Genomic DNA, 19,467 nt, shown 5'->3' with positions numbered 1-19,467 from the left:
TACAGCCTGAAGAATCATGAGTCAATTAAACCTCTTTTCTTCATAAATTACCCAGTCTCCGGTAGTTCCTTATAGCAATGTGATAATGAACTAATACAAATTCTTTTTGTCTTCTAAAATAATTTTGAAGACAAACAATTTGTCTTCCAATATTTAGAAGACAAATATTTTGTCTTCTAAAAGAATTGTGAAGACTTTTTCTGTTATGGTTTTGTTGCTGTTATTTGAATAATGATACAGTAGCTGAAATGGAAACATCATAGTATTATACATCAGAATAATTTAAAAATTAAATGTATGGCATACAAATGTAAATCTTGTTTGTGAATTATTTCCATTTTATTTGCTTTCTATCTGGTTTATATATAGCATTTGTCTTTTTGCTATAATAGGCCTCTTCCCTATATCCACAGAATTTTGTCTCTATTCTAAAGTATGAATTTTCTCATTTGGTTTTGCTGCTAGACTTAAGTGATTATGTATTGTTCAAATGGAAGTTTTATAAGTGTGGTTTATTTAGAAGTAAATTTTATGAGTAAATTGTTTCCTTTTCTTTGGTTTCTAGAGAGTGTATGTCATCTGTTGACATTTAACAATCTCCTGACACAGCAATATGAACAGTGATGAGTTTTACATGGTCAGTCTCACATTTGGAGACATTTGAAGCTTTAAATTCAAATGAGTGTACTAAGAATTGAATTTATCCTAGTCATAAAACTAATATGTTTATTTAAATAAATTTTAGTTTAAAAGAAAAACTTGGCCAGGTGCAGTGGCTCATGCCTATAATCCCAGCACTTTGGAAGGCCAAGGCTGGCAGATTACAAGGTCAGGAGTTCAAGACCAGCCTGGCCAACATAGTGAAACCCTGTTTCTACTAAAAATGCAAAAAATAATAATAAAGAAAATTATGCAGGCAGCTATAATCCCAGCTACTCAGGAGGCTGAGGTTGGAGAATTGCTTGAACAAGGGAGGCAGAGTTTGCAGTGAGCTGAGATTGTGCTATTGCATTGCAGCCCAGGCAACACTGTGAGACTCAATCTAAAAAAAAAAAAAAAAGGAAAAGAAAAGAGAAACTATCTGATGGCTCTCACTGTGCTGAGCATAAAATTTAAACCCAAACTTCTTACTGTGGACCATAAGCTGCAATGACAGACAGTCTCAAATGCATAATTTTATGGTAGATTTGAGGCCAAAACTACTCTGGATATTCATAAACAACTGCCTCATCACAAAGGATTGAGCCATGGGAAGCACAGGGAAGTAGAACTGGGCCATTAAGCTAAATTACTCTTGAACCCCATTCTTTGTTTCCACTTATGTGAAGTCAACATATTTCCTTAATGTTCGAGTCAGTTTCAGCTGGATGCTTTGTTACTTGCAGTCAAATTCATAATAACTGATGTTGTCTCCTAACATCATTTCAAGCTAAAACAATATTAAATAAGATATTTTACATATTTCAGTAAGATTGAAATTATTGTAGAGAAGTTGTGTGATAAATTCATTCTTTTATGAAATTATTTCTTAGTAACTTTTATGTCCTGGATTTGGCAAATGATTTGATGTATCATATAGAATCCCTTCTAGGAATAAATGATTTAACTCCCCATCGCACCCAGCCTGTTGAGAGTGCGGCCAACAATAGCCTTGAGGGGACAGTGGCTTTGGGATTTCCTCAGCTGAGAAGATTCACTTTGCTCAAGTTATGCCCGCCTTCCCAGGACAGCCTGCATCCAATACCTGGTTGACTGGAAGGTATAAAATCTTGGCCCTCTTGTGTCAATTCGAGTAAACTCTGAAGACTTAGCTTCAGAGCACCCTATGGTTTGGCTGAGGCTTCTGTTAAGGCTTCAAATTTCACTTCTTCCTCTGCCTAATCCTGCAGTCTTCCAGGTTTTCATTCCAAGAGTTTCCAGAATAAGCTTTCCACGGCTAACCTTCATCAAATAATCTGTTTCCCAGGGAACTTGACCTGCAGTACCCGGTGATGTTCTGATTCACAAAATAAAAAATGATAACATGAATTAACAACTTCCTCCCAAATCATACTGATAAAGCAGAATACTATGTAAAAATTCTGAATTCTTGCATTATTGATTGATTTGTCAATTCACTAGAATGAATGTCTGCTTGCTATGTCCCCAAGGACCTCTCACCACACTCCCAAATTGTGTTAATTATCATGATGTCATGACAATGAAGGGTTATAAGAGTTGTACAGTTTTATTTCCACATTGAAACTAAAAAGGAAAAATGGCAGGGTTTTATTCTAACGATCTCAAACTACCAAGTGCCTTAATTGATATTATTTTGCTTGGTGAGGTGCTGCTCTTGGGGGTTCCCATGTAAAGACAGTCATTTGCTTTCCAGATTAAAGACCTGTATATCCAGCCCATTTCCTGATGACTCTCTCTGCATTCTTATTACAGGATCACCTCTTTACTATTCCCTTCCCCACCTTATGTTTAGGAATCACAGTTCCTATAGTCTATTCATCCGTTATGTGCTGTTCTTCTTTTCAGTTTATCCTTTCTTCTCTGTTTACTCTCCTGGTTATCATCAAATTTATTATTACCTTAATCTAAGTTACCACAATAATACCCTCAGATACTAACTATGGCATATAACACATCAGTATCTTTGAAAATGGCTAAAAATAGAGTTTCTTTTCAAACATAGACAAGCACGCAATTTCCTAGATCACATCAAGGTGAACGTGAGCCTGCCAAGACTGTGCACTGCGTTCTGGGATTAAAACAACATGCCAATGTAAGTGACAAAATGTGCCTTAAAGAGAAAAATGTATGCACTGTAACAACTTAGAGAAAGTTGGCCCATGCCTAATGCGCCTGTCTTTAAGTCTTATCTTTTTAATGCAGAGAATGGGCTCACATTTATTCTGCATCCACCAGAAAACTGGCAGCGTTATCATTCTGTCACCATTTGCATTTCCAAGATTTCCAAGCCATCTTTCCCAACAGACTATGTTTACACTGAATCTGGAAAACTATGAAGTCAGTCGCATTGTTTAAAAGAAGGTATTTTTACAACCCATTAAGGATAAAATACCACCAAGAAAAAGGCCAATTTTTGGCAATATTTTCACGACAAAAAACATTTAATGCAAAATGTTCGGTCTTCTCTTTTTAATCCTATTTTCCTTTTTGAGCCTTAAAGATGACTATCAACCTAGGATGTCTCAAGTTATCAGAGTACAGTATCTTATGAAACATATGATCTCTAAGAAGTTAGATTACTAAATTGCTCTTCACCTATCATAAATCTTCTTTGAAAATGCATGACACAGGAAATAATCAAAGGACTCACTCACAAATGATAGCAATGTCAGTACCATGGAAACATAGAAAATTTATATTTGTTTCAAGAGTTAAAATGCTCAGATACCTTAAACTGATATTATTTTAACTTGGTAAGGTAATGACCTTAGAGATTCCCTGGGTAAAAAGTTTTGCCTTCCAAATTTGCCTATAACTTAAATTCAGAACCTTTTTAATATACTGAACCATAAACAAAAAATGTATCAGTTAATCTTAACTTCCTGAAGTGGAGCAGTGTAAAAAGCTATCAACATGGGCTTTTAGAGTGCATACATATTTTACTGAAAAATGACTAAAACTATATTTTGTCTAGATGAAACTTAGCTTTTATAGTTCCTAGAATATCTCCAATAACATTGGTAATGAAATGTAAGCTATGAAAACTTAACGAAACGGACATTAAAATACTTATGAGATTAGTGACATATTAATCCAACCCAAAAATGTGAAGAGCCTTTATCAAAGAATGAAGAAAAGAGATAAAGCTTTCCAGAGGATATTTACTTCAATCAAAAATTGAAATACTGAAGTGAGCATCACATCATGGCTGACGGGTGAGTGATAAACTGATGTCTAGAATTAGTCTTTCTTACTGAAGCAACTGGGGCTTTATAATCACATCATAATCCCCCATGCCCAAGAGTGGCACCATCAGATGGTTACCATGGCTATGGAACAGGGATCATCACAAGGTGCTATTAATAATTTCATTGCTGCTGAAAAAACTCTCCCATGAATATCTGAACAAGAGAATGATTTGACACACACACAAACCCACAATGTCTTTAAAGACAGCTTGATAAATTTATTTCCAAATAAATTAAAATAACCAAGCGCAATGGAAAATCATGATGGAGAAAAGTAACTTCTTCCAAAATTTAATTTGATAGATAATATTAAAACTCATCATGAAAGCCTTTAATATGTAGTGAGCATTTTCTCTGTTCTAGTTAATTACAAATGAATGACAAAAAAACGACAATTAAAAAGTGCTTTTCAGTGTTGAAGGCAAAAGGTGATTTCAAGGTGCCTTTGGATATGTGTAGACTTAATTTTTGAATGATAAAAGTAAGAAAGCCATGCATGCTTACTGAAACAATTTTTATATGCCGAGCACGGTGACTCACACTTGTAATCCCAGCACCTTGGGTGGTTGACACAGGTGGATCACCTGAGGTCAGGAATTCAAGACTAGACTGACTAACATGGAGAAATGCTGTCTCTACTAAAAATACAAAATTAGCTGGGCGTGGTGGCACGTGCCTGTAATCCCAGCTACTCAGGAGGCTGACGCTGGAGAATCGCTTGAACCCGGAGGCGGAGGTTGCGGTGAGCCGAGATCACATCATTGCACTCCAGCCTGAGCAACAAGAGCTAAAAAACTTCATCTCAAAAAAAAAAAAAAAGAATTTTTATATAAAAAACTGTAGGTGTAAATTAAGTGCATTTTAATTGCTTGGCATGTCTTCCCTAAAGGCATCGTGGAAATAATACCACTTTTGAATGAAATATGGTTCAGATTTTTTTAATAAAAAGAGAAGGAGGGAAAGTAGAGAGAGATATGTTCTTTGCTTGCTCATTCTATGGAAAGTACTTTTGGAATTATTAACTCATTGAAAACAGTGCATCAGCTTGATTCATTATGGTGATGGTGTTCAATAAATTAGGTTAATTCTATTTAAAAAAATCAAGAAATTTGCACACTTAAACCAACCTCATAAAATGCATGGGATATATGCCTGTTTGACTTATTCGTTTAATTTTAAAATTAAAGTCTGATTTTTTTTGTATTTTATGAACAAAAGCATTTTGAACTAATTTAAAATGTATGTGACATGTATTCACAGAGCCCTTTGCTCCCCACTTCCAAGGGACAGTATCTGTAATCTAGACTGGAGTGAAAGAGAAACTTGGAATTACTCCTTCTACTCTATTTCTTTCTCTCTTTCCCAAGAAAGTGAATTCACTCCTATATTCATGAATCATTCTCAAGGACTTCTGATTTTCCCAATCATCAAAAAAAATTTCAAAGCAAAGTATACACACTACCTGGAACCTCTCATTTCTTGGAGTTGGGAATGTGTTTGGATTAAATTTACTACCCTATTCCTTGTCAGAATTTACAGCAACTGTGAAGGTACACACTCATTTTTGACTGAAGAAATAGGATAATTTCAAACAATCACTACCTGTAGGAGGGAGGTTCTTAAATATTCGACCACCTGAACAATCCCTTGGGTCTTAGAAGACTGTTCCCACAGAGAGGGGCTCCTAGTGAGCATTTCCTTTATTCCAAGTTTTGGGTTCAAGTGCCCTGTGCCCTCTCCTTAGTCAGTATCTGTGACTTCAAGTAACCTTATTCAAAATGTATACCCTCTCTATTTCCTGCAATACTAGACAACACCCCTTCTACTTCAGGAAAGTATTTCTAAAAAAGTTTTCCCATGCTCCCCCAAACTAAGTAAAATTAAAAGTCAGTGGCAGCAGTTAATAGCTATGCCATGTCTTTTCTCAAGCAGTGGTTCTTAAACCTAGTTATACACTGGAATAACATGGAGAAAAAGTTTAGAATACCTATTGTTCAGCAGATGCTGAAGAAGCTGTCTTCATCGCAAAGACTTTCATTTGATTGGCATCATCGGTATGGGAAAAAGATGGTTTTAAACACCCACTATAACCCCATGATCAGTTGCAGAAAAAAAGATTATAAGAATGACTAGAATTCTTTCTTTATTTTGTTATAAGTATTTCTACATGGTGATAGCTAATTTTATGTGTCAACTTGTCTGAGCATGGTGCCCAGATATTTGGGCAACGATTATACAGGACGTTTCTGTGATGGGTTTATGGAGGAGATTAACATTTAAATTAGTTTACTTTGAGTAAAGCAGATTGGCCTCCATAATGTGGGTGAGCCTCATCCAATCATTTAAAACCCTGAATAGGACAAAAGACTCACCTCCCTTAAGCAAGAGGGAATTCTGTAGCAGATGGCCTTTGAACTTGAACTGCAATATGAGCTCTTTCCTAAGTCTCCAGCCTGCTGGCACACCCTGCACGTTGTGAATATGCCAGCCACTATAATCACACGAGCCAATTTCTTAAAATAAATCTCTTTCTGTATACATATATATCTTGTTCTGTTTCTGGGCAGAACCCTGACTAATAACAATTTTGGCATCATGAAATGGGATGCTACTGTAACAGATAACTAAAAATGTAATAGTGGCTTTTTAACTTGGTAGTTGGTTCAGGTTGGAAGAGGTGTTTCGTGTTTTTTTTGTTGTTTGTTTTGTTTTGTTTTTTGAGACGGAGTCTTGCTCTGTCACCTAGGCAGGAATGGAATTGCTCACTGCAACCTCCACCTCCCAGGTTCAAGCAATTCTCCTGCCTCAGCCTCCCGAGTAGCTGGGAATACAGGTTTGCACCACCACACCTGGCTAATTTTTGTAATTTTTAGTAGAGACAGGGTTTTGTCATGTTGGCCAGATTCGTCTTGAACTCCTCAAGCCATCCACCCATCTTAACCTGCCAAAGTGCTAGAATTTCAGGTGTAAGGCATCATGCCCAGCTAAGGCTGGAAGAGTTTTGAGGTGCAGGCTGGAAGAAGCTTAGATCACCTTGGGGAGACTTTTGATGAGAATATGGACCTTAAAGTTGTTATGGTCTCAGACAAAATGAGGAACATGTAATCTATAGCTAGGTTGGGAAAACACTGAGCTTGATAAGAGTTTTATATCCCCATGGAGCAGCGTATAAAACTGAGATTTCTTTATACCATCACCCACCATACTGATTTCCATGTCTGCCAGTTCCCTTACTACATTTTGTGTATCTCCTAAGGAGAGAAAGCAGTGTTCCAATCACAGCACAATGTAAATACCTACAGGGAAAATAAACATTGTTTATTTCTGTTTCATCCTGCTCTTGGAGCCCATGGGCTGTATGAGCAAATACATGTTGTTTTCTAATGGTCAGAATTACCACTGGAACAAAGTTATCCTGTGCCAACCTTAATGGCCACTTCATTTTCTACCCAGGAAAGGGCAAAGTCTTCCTCAAATAATTTGGATTCAGCAAGTCTGCTTCTGGAAGACAATAAGAACTTGTTGTTCCAGGAACTTGTTTAAGTAGAATTTGTTTTGTTCCAGGAACAAATTTAAGGACGTTTTATACATATTAATGTATTTAATACTCATTGTGGTTTTGGGAGGTAGGCGTATTGTTGTCTCCACTTTATAGATAAATCTATTGAGACCCAAACTATTAAGTAATTTACCCAAGGTCAAATCAGTGACAGAGCCAGGACGCAAACCCAGACAATCAGACTCTAAAGTTCATGCTCCTCATCATTTTTCTACACTGCCTTTTAAAGCAGAGAAGAAAATTTCTATCTTATGCTTGATTTCACTTTATTTTTTTTAATTCAACAAATATTTATTGAAGACCTATTATGTGCAGTTACTATTTTGAACTCTGGGAATATAGTGATGAGCAAAACAGATTACAAAATTTTTCTGTCTTGAAACTTTCATTCTACTTTGGAGAGACAAAAAAAAGTCATAAAATATATGATGTTTTAGAAGATGTAAAGTACTTGGCACAAGGAAAAGCAAATGAAGGGAAGGGCATAAAACTGACATATTCAAAAACCAAAAATTTCACTGTGAGTGGAACTGAGTGAGTGAATGTTTCAGATTGCAGAAGAAATTGGCAGGGCATGAGATTGGGCTCTGGGACCATTGTAAGGACTTTGAGTGGGAGAAAAATGATCAAAGGAGTGGCATAATTTGACTTATATTTTTAAGTAATTCCTCTGGATATTGTGAATAATAGACTGGGGTGAGACAGAAACAACAAGGTCTGATGGAAGAAATCCACTTTGACAGCTATTGTAGTAATCAACATGAGAGATGATGTGTGTATGATCAAGTAAGGTGCGTGATATGTTCTAAACCCCACCCATTACTTAAATAAAATTTATTACAAGAAATTGGCCTATGCAATTAAAGAGACTGAGAAGCACCACATTCTGGTTAAAGGCTCAGGAAAGCCAAGAGTAAATTCTAGTCTGTGACTGAAGTCCTGAGAACCAAAAACACCAGTGTTTAAATTCCAGTGCAAGGGCAGGAAACAACTGATGTAACAGCTCAAGCAGTCAGGCAGAGAGAGATAATTAATCTTCCTCCACTTTTTTGTTCTATTTAGGCCTTAATGGGTCCATCACATTGGGGAGGAAAACCTCCTTTACTCGGTCCACCAATTCAAATGTTAATCCCTTTCAGAAACATTTTTACAGACAAACTCAGAACCAAGGTTTAACCAGATATCTAGTCATCCCATGACCCAGTCAAGTTGACATACGAAAGCAACCATCAGAGTTGGTATTTAAAGCCATGGTCTAGATGAAATAACCTAGAGCAATGAGTCTCAAAGTGTGGTGCCAGAACCAGCAACATCATCATCACTTGGGAACATGTTACAAAAACAGGCTTTTGGACCCCACATTTGAGCTTACTGATTCAACAACTGCAGAGGTGGATTCCAACATTTAACCCGCTGCATGTCTTCTAGGTAGTACTGAATGATGCACTGTATCAGTCAGCTTCGGCTGCCATAACAAAATACGACAGACTTGATGGCTTAAATAACAGAAATTTATTTTCTCACAGTTGTGGAAAGTAGAAGTCTGAGATCAAACTCCCAGATTGGTTGGGTTCAGGGGAGGCCTTTCTTCCTGGTTTATAGGTGGCCACCTTCTTACTGTGTCTTCACATGGCCATTATCTGTGCCCAAAGAGAGAGAGAGAGAGAACTCTCTTTGATGTCCCTTTCTCATTTTATAAGGACATTGCTGCTATCAGATTAAAATCCCACTCTTGTGACCTCTTTCTTAAGACTGTCCATCTCCAAATACCATCACATCAGGAGTTAGGGCTTCAGCATATGGATTTTTGGGGGACCCAATTCAGTTCATAAGCACCGCTGACCTAGAGAGTAAATGTAGACAGACAAGAGTTCCAAAACTGAGCCTTGGAAAGCTTTATATATAGAGGTTGACAAAGTACAGAGGAACATCCATACAGATTGAGGAGCAATAGCCAGTGAGAGAACAAGAACACCAAAATAGCCTGGGTCCTACAGAATCGATCAAAATCAGATTAAGGAAGTAACAATATATTTAGAAAAATAAAATAAAATTGACAGATCAAGCAAGGTGAGAAATAAGAATTGATCATTGGACGTTGCAATTCAGGCTCATGATTGGTCTTAACAAAAGCCATCTAATTGTATAGTGGAGGCCAATGCTTAATTTGAATGGGCTAGAAATAAATGGGAGGATAGGGGTGGTAGATATAAAGTATACACAAGGTTTTCAAGGAGCTTTTCTTTTATAAGGATGAGCAGAGAAATAGGCTGAAAGGCTGATAGCTGAAGAAAGCAGCAGAATTATGAGAGTTTTATTTTTAAGTTATACCATGTTATACCATGCTAGCATTAAGCATGAAAGACAACAAACAAAATGTTTCAGGTGGGAGAGGAGAGAATTTATTGTGCAGATGAGAAAGAATGGGGACCAATGAACAATTGCGGTCCCTGACGTTTATAATACAGGCAACATAGTGGGGGCAAAATGTATTTATCATCAATATAGCAATTAGACTTTCATAAGTTAATTAAAGATTGACTTTTACTGCTCTAATTGTCATCTAAATTCCTTGGTCCTTAGGTATCTCAAAGAATTAGTTTATGTCTAAAAATTGCAAATGGTTTGTACAGTTTAATGCTGAATTTCTCATTGTTCTGTGACACATATACATCTAGTAATATTATATTGAATACTGCCAATGGGGATAACCTATACACAGAAGGGAAATGTAAATTGTTTACTGGAGAGTAATTATAAACTAGAGGAACAGTACATTTAGTTAGTGAATCAAAAGTGGACTGGTAAATAAGTCAACAGATTTGTAAGTTCTTTCCAGAATTTTCTTCACTGGTTTTGTGTGAATACAGCTGTTGAGTTACTTTCATTAATTTAATTTTATCATAGACAGAATTACATTTTTCTCTTAAGCATTGTCTGTCTTTGGAATACTAATGAGAAAAAGAAAAATATTTATTCAAAGGGAAAAAGGAAAGCAACTCTGATGAGTTTCTTTACTATGAAAGACCAATAAATATTTTATTTCATAACATTTCTCAGATTACATTTTTAGTGTTTCATACTTTAACATATAATAAAAAATATACCACATTAAAAAATATGTCTTTATTTGCTCAAGGCTAGCATTAAGTATTAGTAGATGTACAACATTCTCTCCTTTTCCCTTATGCCACTCTTCCTCTTATGTGGAACACTGCACCCACTTTCAACCCTTGCTCCCTTCTCTTCCTGCTTTCGGAGTCCCAATGATTTGCATATCTCTGATGATTAGTTATGTTGAGCATTTTTCTTATGTGATTCTTGGCCACTTATATGTCTCCTTTTGAGAAGTGTCTGTTTGTGTACTTTTCCCATTTCTTAATGAGGTTATCTGTGTTTTTTCTTGTTCATTTAATTTTTTTTTATAGATCTAGATCTTAGTTATTTGTTGGATGCATAGTTTGCAAATATTTTCTGCCATTTTGTGGCAGTTTCTGTTTACTCTTTTGATAGTTTCTTTTGTTGTGCAGACTTACTTTAGTTTAATTAGGTTGCAATTTTCAATTTGTGGTTTTGTTGCAATTAGTTTTGAGGACTTAAATATAAATTATTTGTCCAGAAAAGTATTGCCTAGGTTTCATTCCAGGATTTTTATAGTGTGAGATCATAAATTTGAATCTTTAATTTATTGTGAGGTCATTTTTGTATATGATGAGAGATAGGGGTCCAGTTTCATTTTTTTATAGATAGTAAGCCACTTTTTCTAGCACCATTTATTGAATAGAGAATTTCAATTTTCATTGCTTCCCCATTGCTTATTTTTGTCAATTTTGTCAACGATCAATTGGCTGTAGGTGTGCAGCTTTATTTATTTGATTCTTTATTCCATTCCACTGATTTATATGTCTATTCTTCTACCAATACCATGCTGTTTTGGTTATTGTATGCTTATATTATGGTCATATAGTGTGTTATCTCTGGCTTTGTTCTTTTTGCATAGGATTGTTTTGATTATTTGGGCTCTTTTTTGTTTCATATGAATGTTAGAATAGCTTTTTCTAATTCTTTGATAATGACTTGGCAATTTAATGAAAATAGAAATTAGTTCATAGATTACCTTAAGAAGTTTGAACATTTTAATGATATTGATTCTTCCCACATGAACATGGAATATTTTTTCATTTGATTGTGTTGTTTCTGATTTCCTTCAGCACTGTCTTGTGTTCTTTCTTTAGGGATCTTTTACTGCCTTGGTAAGATGTATTCTTAGGTATTTGTGTGTGTGTTTTATTGTAAATGGGATTATGTTCTTGATTTGGCTCCCAGCTTGAATGCTATTCATATTAATATACGGAAATGTTACTGATTTTTGTACATTGATTTTGTATCCTGAAGCTTTATGGAAATTGTCTGTCAGTTCCAGGAGACTTTCAGTGGAGTCTTCAGGAATTTATAGGTAAAGAATCATATCGTTAACAAAAAGAGACTTTTATCTTTTCCTATCTGGATGCTTTTATCTCCTGTAAAGCAGAAAATTTGTAACAAATAGAGACCTTCCAGAAAGTAAGTGTACGTGTGTGCATGTGCGTGTCTGTGTGAGAGAGAGAGAGCATGAACAAACCTTCATAGTAGATTTTAAGATGTATTAAGAGTATTAGATGCTTGTACAAACAGTTCTCTACTTATGATGTTTTGACTTCAAGTTTTTTGACTTTATAATAGTGTGAAATCAGTACACATTTAGTAGAAACTATACATTGAATTTTAAATCTTGAACATTTCTTGGACTAGTGACATGCAACACGACACTCTCTTGCAATGCTGGGCAGTGACAGTGAGCCACAGCTTCTAGTCAGTCCCATGATCACAAAAGTAAACAACGGAAACTCTACAGCGCGTTGTGTTCAATAAATTACATGAGGTATTCAACACTTCATTATAAAAAGTGATCATTTGCCTTTAATGCCAAGACTATATATAAAAAGCCCCAACCTACTGGGACCCTAGATGATACCTGTGGAAGAGAAAGAAATGGGGAAAAGCATCAATTTAACTGAATTGAGAATTGAAATGACAAGGTTGTCTTGGAAATGACAAAAATTGTTTTCTGCTATTAAGTAGATAGAAACTTAAGAGCAACTTTGGTTTTTGAAAATTAGAAAAATGCTAAATATTCTTTGTATATGTAGGTATACAGCTGGTAAATTCATACTCCTTTTATGTACAGTGCATCCCAGAATCATTAGAATATTTTAAATTATTCTGAGAGCAGAATTCTTTAGAAAAGATCACAAACCTGGAATTGGAAATTTTAAGTGTTAGTCATATGTATATGTACCATAATGTTGGATGAAAATCTTTGTTTGATTTGGGATTTCAGCCAAAATATTTACACATTGTAAAGAAAGGTGTAAATTTACTAAAGTTTAGAAAAATCATTCCAGCAGTGAGACCTCCTGCATGCTCTATAGAAGAAGATCAGGAATGGAAAAATATACTTTGAGGGGAATTTGAGAAATAGGGAATGCACTGCTTATTCTCCTTCCTCCCTGTGAACGTAGAGACTGATATCTTCTTTTTTTTTTTTTTTTTTTTTTTTTTTTGAGACGGAGTTTCGCTCTTGTTACCCAGGCTGGAGTGCAATGGCGCAATCTCGGTTCACCGCAACCTCCGCCTCCTGGGTTCAGGCAATTCTCCTGCCTCAGCCTCCTGAGTAGCTGGGATTACAGGCATGTGCCACCATGCCCAGCTAATTTTTTATATTTTAGTAGAGACAGGGTTTCACCATGTTGACCAGGATGGTCTCGATCTCTTGACCTCGTGATCCACCCGCCTCGGCCTCCCAAAGTGCTGGGATTACGGGCGTGAGCCACCGCGCCCGGCTTGATATCTTCTAATGTGAGAAAAGAAAAGCTGCCTGTGTGCACACCCTAGAAACCAGCTTGTTCAATAATGAACTAGTTACATTTATCAGTAGTGCATTTGTGACCTTCAAGGAAACATTAGAGCTTTAACCCCAGGAACTCAGAATATTCATTCAATTCGGAGAGATTCAGAATATTATGTAAAACTTATTTGATTCATTTACAGTATGAAGAAGATATTGGGGAGTGACTGAGGTTATTGAAAATCCTCAGATTGTATGTAGTCTATTTGTCAAATCATTTGGATAAAAAAGGTAAGTCATTTTTCCAGCTGTTTTAATCTGTTTAACTCTTTTCAACCTCCTGAAAATGCTCATTTTCCAGTTTTAGGGTTAAGACTGTTTCTTTGATACAATTAAACATGATTAAGTGCCTACTAAGTACTTGGGATACTACCATCTCTTCCTAATATTTCCAAGGAAGCTTAGAGGGGAATGCGCTTAAATTATATTTTTCTGGGTCATCTGTATCTCCAATGCCCTGCTTCAGTTGGCAGAACACGTTTCTTCTCCTAATACACTTTTTTATTATACCATTTACTGGAGTCATGGGTTAAAACATAGCTAAGTACAGACAATAATTTAAAATTGAATATTAGAAATTGTCTTAGAGATCAGTATCTTTATTTCTCTTGGATATATTATTCCTCAAAGCTCTATCTGCTCTCTTGTTACCTGCTCTTCACTATCTTCCTGCTATCATTCCCTATGTTTTCTTATTTTGCATGCTGTCTCTACCTGTAATTCACTATTTGGACACTGGATATGTCTATTTGGATATATGATATTATGTAAAATTACCAGTTAATACATTTACTTATCTAAAAGAATTAGAGCTCAAAATATTATTTAGTTTGTGTAAATGCAGACATTTTAAATTTAAAGCAACTTTAACAAATTCTAACAATTCCTGAGAGTGTCATCCATGATTCAATTAGTTTTAAATAATTATTTTGTTTTTCCTGGAATTTAAGACTGTATCTACATATACACACACACACACACACACACACACACACACACACACACATATACATATATATGATTTTATACATTTGTTTAAAATTTATATTTTCATTAGTTATTTCCAAGCATAAAATTTCAATACCATCTTTTTGTATCTGTGATTAATTATACCAGCTAAGAAAGTCCTGTAACTTCTCCACATCTATTGACAAAAATGCTCTTTTGAAACTCAAGAAAATGCCACATCTTTAGAGAATGCTTCCACTAATGACTATAAATTACAATATCCAACATGTTTACTGTAGTAGTAATATTACTTTATCTCTAAATTCTCTCTTTTTTCTCTAAATTCTCTCATTAGGTCTTCTCTAACTATGCTATATCTCCTATTTTTAATAGATTAAGTTTTATGTCTCTTTATATCTGCCTAAGCATAGAATCAGGAACATGATATGCACTCAGGTATTTTAAAGAAATTTCATTGAATACTATAACGGTATACCGGGACTTCAAAAGTACTTAAAAACAAAGCATCAATCTACAGTAAGATATTATATGCATACACTTTTGCTTGGGGAAGATACTTCTTCATGGATTTTGGAAGTATAAATTTTACAGAGTGAAGTGCACTGATCTTAAATGTAATCAGGTGTGATAAATGTATATATTCACATAATCTACAACCCTGCTTATTTTTTTTTTTTGCCATTAGGTAGATATGTATCTAATGCATGTATATCTAAAATATGTTATTTTCATAATTCCAGCTAATTATCTTATACACCATTCCGTTTCCCCCACCCCCCCCCACCCCTCAGCCTACTGGAGGTAACTACTGTTATTATTTTAATCACCATAGGTTAGTTTCGACTGCTCTAGAACTTCATAAACACAGAATTCTACAATATGTGCCTGCCTTCTCTCACTCAGCCTAATGTGTTTTGAGATTCATCCTGCTGTTGTGTGATAACAGTAATTTACTCCATTTTATTGCTGAGAAGTATTCCATCACATAAATGTGCTACATTTTGCCCATTCATTTTCTTTTTAATGTTCATTTGGGCTTTTCAGTTGGAAGCTATTGAGAATAATGTTGCTAGGAACACTTTGTGCAAGTTATATTTGGACACAGTATTTTATTTGTCTAAGATACCCTAAATATCCTAGATATACCCAGAAAGAAATGGCAGTATCATAGTATAAATGTTTTAACTTCATAAGAAACCACTAAACAGCTTGTAACACGGTTGCCGTTTTATGTTTCTAAAGGAACATACAAGGATTTGAGCTGCTCAACATCCTAACACTCAATGTTGTCAGCTCTTGTAACTTACTCATTCTTGTGAGTGTGTACCAGAATCTCATAGTAGTTTTAATTTGACTTTTCCTGATGACTAATGCAAGATATTTTCATGTGCTTATTGTCCACTTTCACGTTTTCACTCTGTATGTTGGTGACTATTTAAATATCCTCTTCTATAAACTGTATATTCAAATCTAATGCAATTTTTCTGTTTTGAGTTGTTTTTCTATTTTTTAACTCACTTGTATAAATGTCTGTACTTTCTGAAGACAAGTCCTTCTTTGGATACATGTTGTGCAAACATTTCACCACACTCTTGGGTTGCCTCCTCACCCTGTTAATGTGTGTTTTCATGAACAGAACTTCTTAATTTTCTGTAGTATCATTCTATTCTTTGATGATTTTTGTCTCTTGTTCAAGAAATCTTTGCTTATGGTCATGAAGAGCTGCTTTTATGTTTTACCCTCAAAGACTTTTGTTTGTATCTATTCCCCTCATAGATCTTCCATCTGAAATCTATTAATTTTTTGTATAGGGTGATACAGGAGTCAAGAGTAATTGTTTTCCACATGCATAGTTTCCTATTGTCTCAGTACTATTTGTTGGAAGATTATTGATTTTCCTCCACACTTCACCAATACCTTGCTAAGTCAGGTGACAATAGATATATGGATTAATTTCTGGGCTCCCTATTCTGTCTTGTTGACCATTTTCCCTCATACTGTTTTAATCACTTGAATATTATTGTCTGATGTTATATGTCTTCTTACTCTGTGTCTTCTTTTTCAAATTGCCCTGATTATTTTTACCTCTTACATATCCTTATGAATCTTCAGAATTATTCTTTTGATTTCCCAGAACCAAAAACAAACAAAACAAAAACTTGCTAGGCCCCTCACTTGGAATGTATTGAAACTAGAGGTTTTTCAAGAAAACTGACATTTTTTACAATACTGAACCTTCAGATCCATGAATGGAATCAGCTTACAATAATGTTATGTAGTAACCTCCAAATCCAGTGGTTTAAAAAAGAAAAACAATCATTCATTCCCACAGATCTGTCTGTCTGTAAGAAGGCTGTGATGGCTGGTATGGCTAATCACCACAATGGTCTGCACCATACTCTATCCATCTTCCTGAGGCTGCTGCAGGTCCCTCTCATTCTTCTTGGACCAGTAATTAGAGCAGACATGTCCTTCTCACAGCAATGACAAAATTCCAAGGGGGCCAGGCCAATTTCAGCATATTGCAAGCTACTGCTTGAAATGTATCTGCTAGTATCATGTTGACCAAATATTTCATTTGTCTGAGCCCAACAGCTGGGGTGGAAAGTATACCCCAACTTTGGTGGGAGCACTACAAAAATTGTGTACCAATGGGCTTGGCATCAGGATGAAGTGAATACTTTGGCTTGATTGAGGGAATACATCACTTTAGACAATGCTGAGAATTCTGCTTCTCTCATTAAGATTTAATGTTGTCATACCTACAAAAACTTTGGTGTATCAAATATTTCAACCTTCTTTTCACTCCTCACTATACCTCTGAAGCTGTGTGATGAAATAATCTATACAGTAAACCCCAAGACACAAGTTGACCTGTGTAACAAACCTGCACTTTATATATATATTTTTATATATATATAATATATAAAATATATATTTTATATATATAATATATAAAATATATATTTTTATATATATATAATATATATAAAATATATATTTTTATATTTATATATATATAAATATATATATAAAGTTGATATTAAATTAGAGTTTCAGAATCTATGAAGCAGAATGGAAAGTAAATATTACCAAATAGATATATCCACTGTAATTACAACTCTACATAATGCATACACATGCATATTATGGTGCAAAAATCATGAGATAGTGGATAAATGTCTTAATTTTTTTTATATTTTCAAAATAATCTTTTTACGAGAAATAATATTCAGCATAAATACCACATTATTTTCCACAACGTCTGAACTAATTTACACTCCCACCAACAGTGTAGAATCATTTGTTTTCTTCTACAACTTTTCCAGTGTAAGGCCGGTTGCCTCGCTCGCGGGGGCGGGGGGGGGGCTTGGACACACCCCCTTCCCTCTCCGGGAGCTCGGACACACCTCCTCCATCCCCCGGAGCCTGGAAAAAAACCCGGCCAGGACCTACCTGCCTACTATTTTGTCCTATCTGGGCCCCACTCCCTGCCTACTATTTTATCCTTTCTGGGCCCCACTCCCGTCCATTTTGTTCCATCCGGGCCCTACTCCCCTCCATTTTGTCCCACTTACCTTGGGCACAACCAATCAGACGCCTCCACTCCCTATAAAACCCCACGTCTGAGCGAAGTCCCTGCGACTTCTCCGGCCCCTCCTGTCCGGACCGTGGAACCTCACCCGGGAGCCTGAATAGATTCCTTTGCTTGGATTATTTTTGTACTGGCCTCAGTTTCTTCATTTTAAACGCGGCAAGAACCCAAGAACAAACCTTACATCCAGCATCTGTTATTTTTTTACTTTTTCATAATAGGCATTCTGACTGGTATGAAGTAATATGCCATTGTGGTTTTGATTTCTATTTCTCTAATGATCAGTTATGTTGGACTTTTTTTCAAATGACTACTGGGCACATGTATGTCTTCTTTTGAAAAGTATCTGTTCATGTCTTTTGCCCACTTTTTGATGGGTTATTTTTTATTTATTTTTTATTTTTTGTAAATTTGTTGTAGTTTCTTATAGATGCTGGATATTAGACCTTTCTCAGATACATAGCTTGCAAAAATTTTCCCCCATTCTATAGGCCTGCTGCTGAGGCGGCCACCGAAGCTCCGGGACACGAGGGGCCGGCGTGGCCCTGGAAAGACGCCCCGATCCAGACGCTGGTGCCGCGCATCTACCAGCTGCAGGCTGAGCGCACTCACGGCTTCCGCCGACTGGAGGAAGGCCAGCGCCAGTACCTGCGCAGCAGCCCGGACTACGACTTCGTGTGCTTCCGGAGCACAGTGCACGAGGTGACCCAGGCTTTCGCCGCCGCCTCGCGGGAGGTGCTGGCGGTGGAAGCAGAGCTGGCCGGGCCTGGCAGGCAGCTGCTGCTCACCAGCCACGTGCGCAGCCTACAGCAGTTGGAGCAGACTCGGCTGGGCACGGTGGCCCTGCTGCAGCTGATGGAGACGCCAGAGGTGGTGGAGCAGAAGGACGCGGTACAGATGCACCAGCTGAAAATGAAGGTAATTAAAACCATCACTCTGGTGATAGTTTCTTTTGCTGTGCAGAAGCTCCTTATTTTAATTAGATCCTATTTGTCAGTTCTTGCTTTTGTTGCAATTACTTGTGTTGTCTTCATCATGAAATCTTTGCCCATGCCTAGGTCCTGAATGATATTGCTTAGGTTGTTTTCCAGGTTTTTATAGTTTGGGGTTTTACATTTAAGTCTAATCCATATTGAGTTAATTTTTGTATATGGTATAAGGAAGGGGTCCAGTTTCAATCTTCTGCATATGGCTAGCCAGTTCTCCCAATGCCATTTATCGAATATGAAATTATTTCTCCATTGCTTGTTTTTGTCAGGTTTGTCAAAGATCAGATGGCTGTAGGTGTGGGCTCTTACTTCTGGATTACCTATTCTGTTCCATTGTTTTACGTATCTGTTCTTGTACCAGTACCATGCTCTTTTGTTACTGTAGCCCTGTAGGATAGTTTGAAGTCTGGTAGCATGATGCCTCAAGCTGTTTTTCATTTTGCTTAAGGTTGCTTTGGCTATTCAGGCTCCTTTTTGGT

General features: G+C 36.3%; 1 protein-coding gene across 1 annotated transcript; it reads left to right on the top strand.

The window, feature by feature from the left end:
- The first annotated feature begins 5,894 nt into the window (after positions 1–5,894).
- LOC105718814 (required for excision 1-B domain-containing protein-like) lies at positions 5,895–19,064 on the top strand. The gene is made up of 2 exons (XM_064379941.1): positions 5,895–5,983; positions 18,491–19,064. Exons 1-2 carry the CDS (start codon positions 5,895–5,897, stop codon positions 19,062–19,064), a joined length of 663 nt encoding a protein of 220 aa, XP_064236011.1.
- Positions 19,065–19,467: the final 403 nt, after the last annotated feature.

This window comes from Aotus nancymaae, unplaced genomic scaffold (assembly GCF_030222135.1).
Source record: "Aotus nancymaae isolate 86718 unplaced genomic scaffold, 86718_ANA_hifiasm-v0.15.2.pri h1tg000022l_1, whole genome shotgun sequence".
In the NCBI taxonomy this organism is placed as follows: Eukaryota; Metazoa; Chordata; class Mammalia; order Primates; family Aotidae; genus Aotus; species Aotus nancymaae.
This window is presented reverse-complemented; position numbering and strand designations above follow the sequence as displayed.

Excerpts from the sequence above, each read along its gene's own strand:
- LOC105718814 (XM_064379941.1), top strand. The coding sequence starts at position 5,895 with ATGGAGAAAAAGTTTAGAATACCTATTGTTCAGCAGATGCTGAAGAAG. Across the intron at positions 5,984-18,490 it reads TCATTTGATTGGCATCATCG|GCCTGCTGCTGAGGCGGCCA; the intron begins GTATGGGAAAAA and ends CCCATTCTATAG.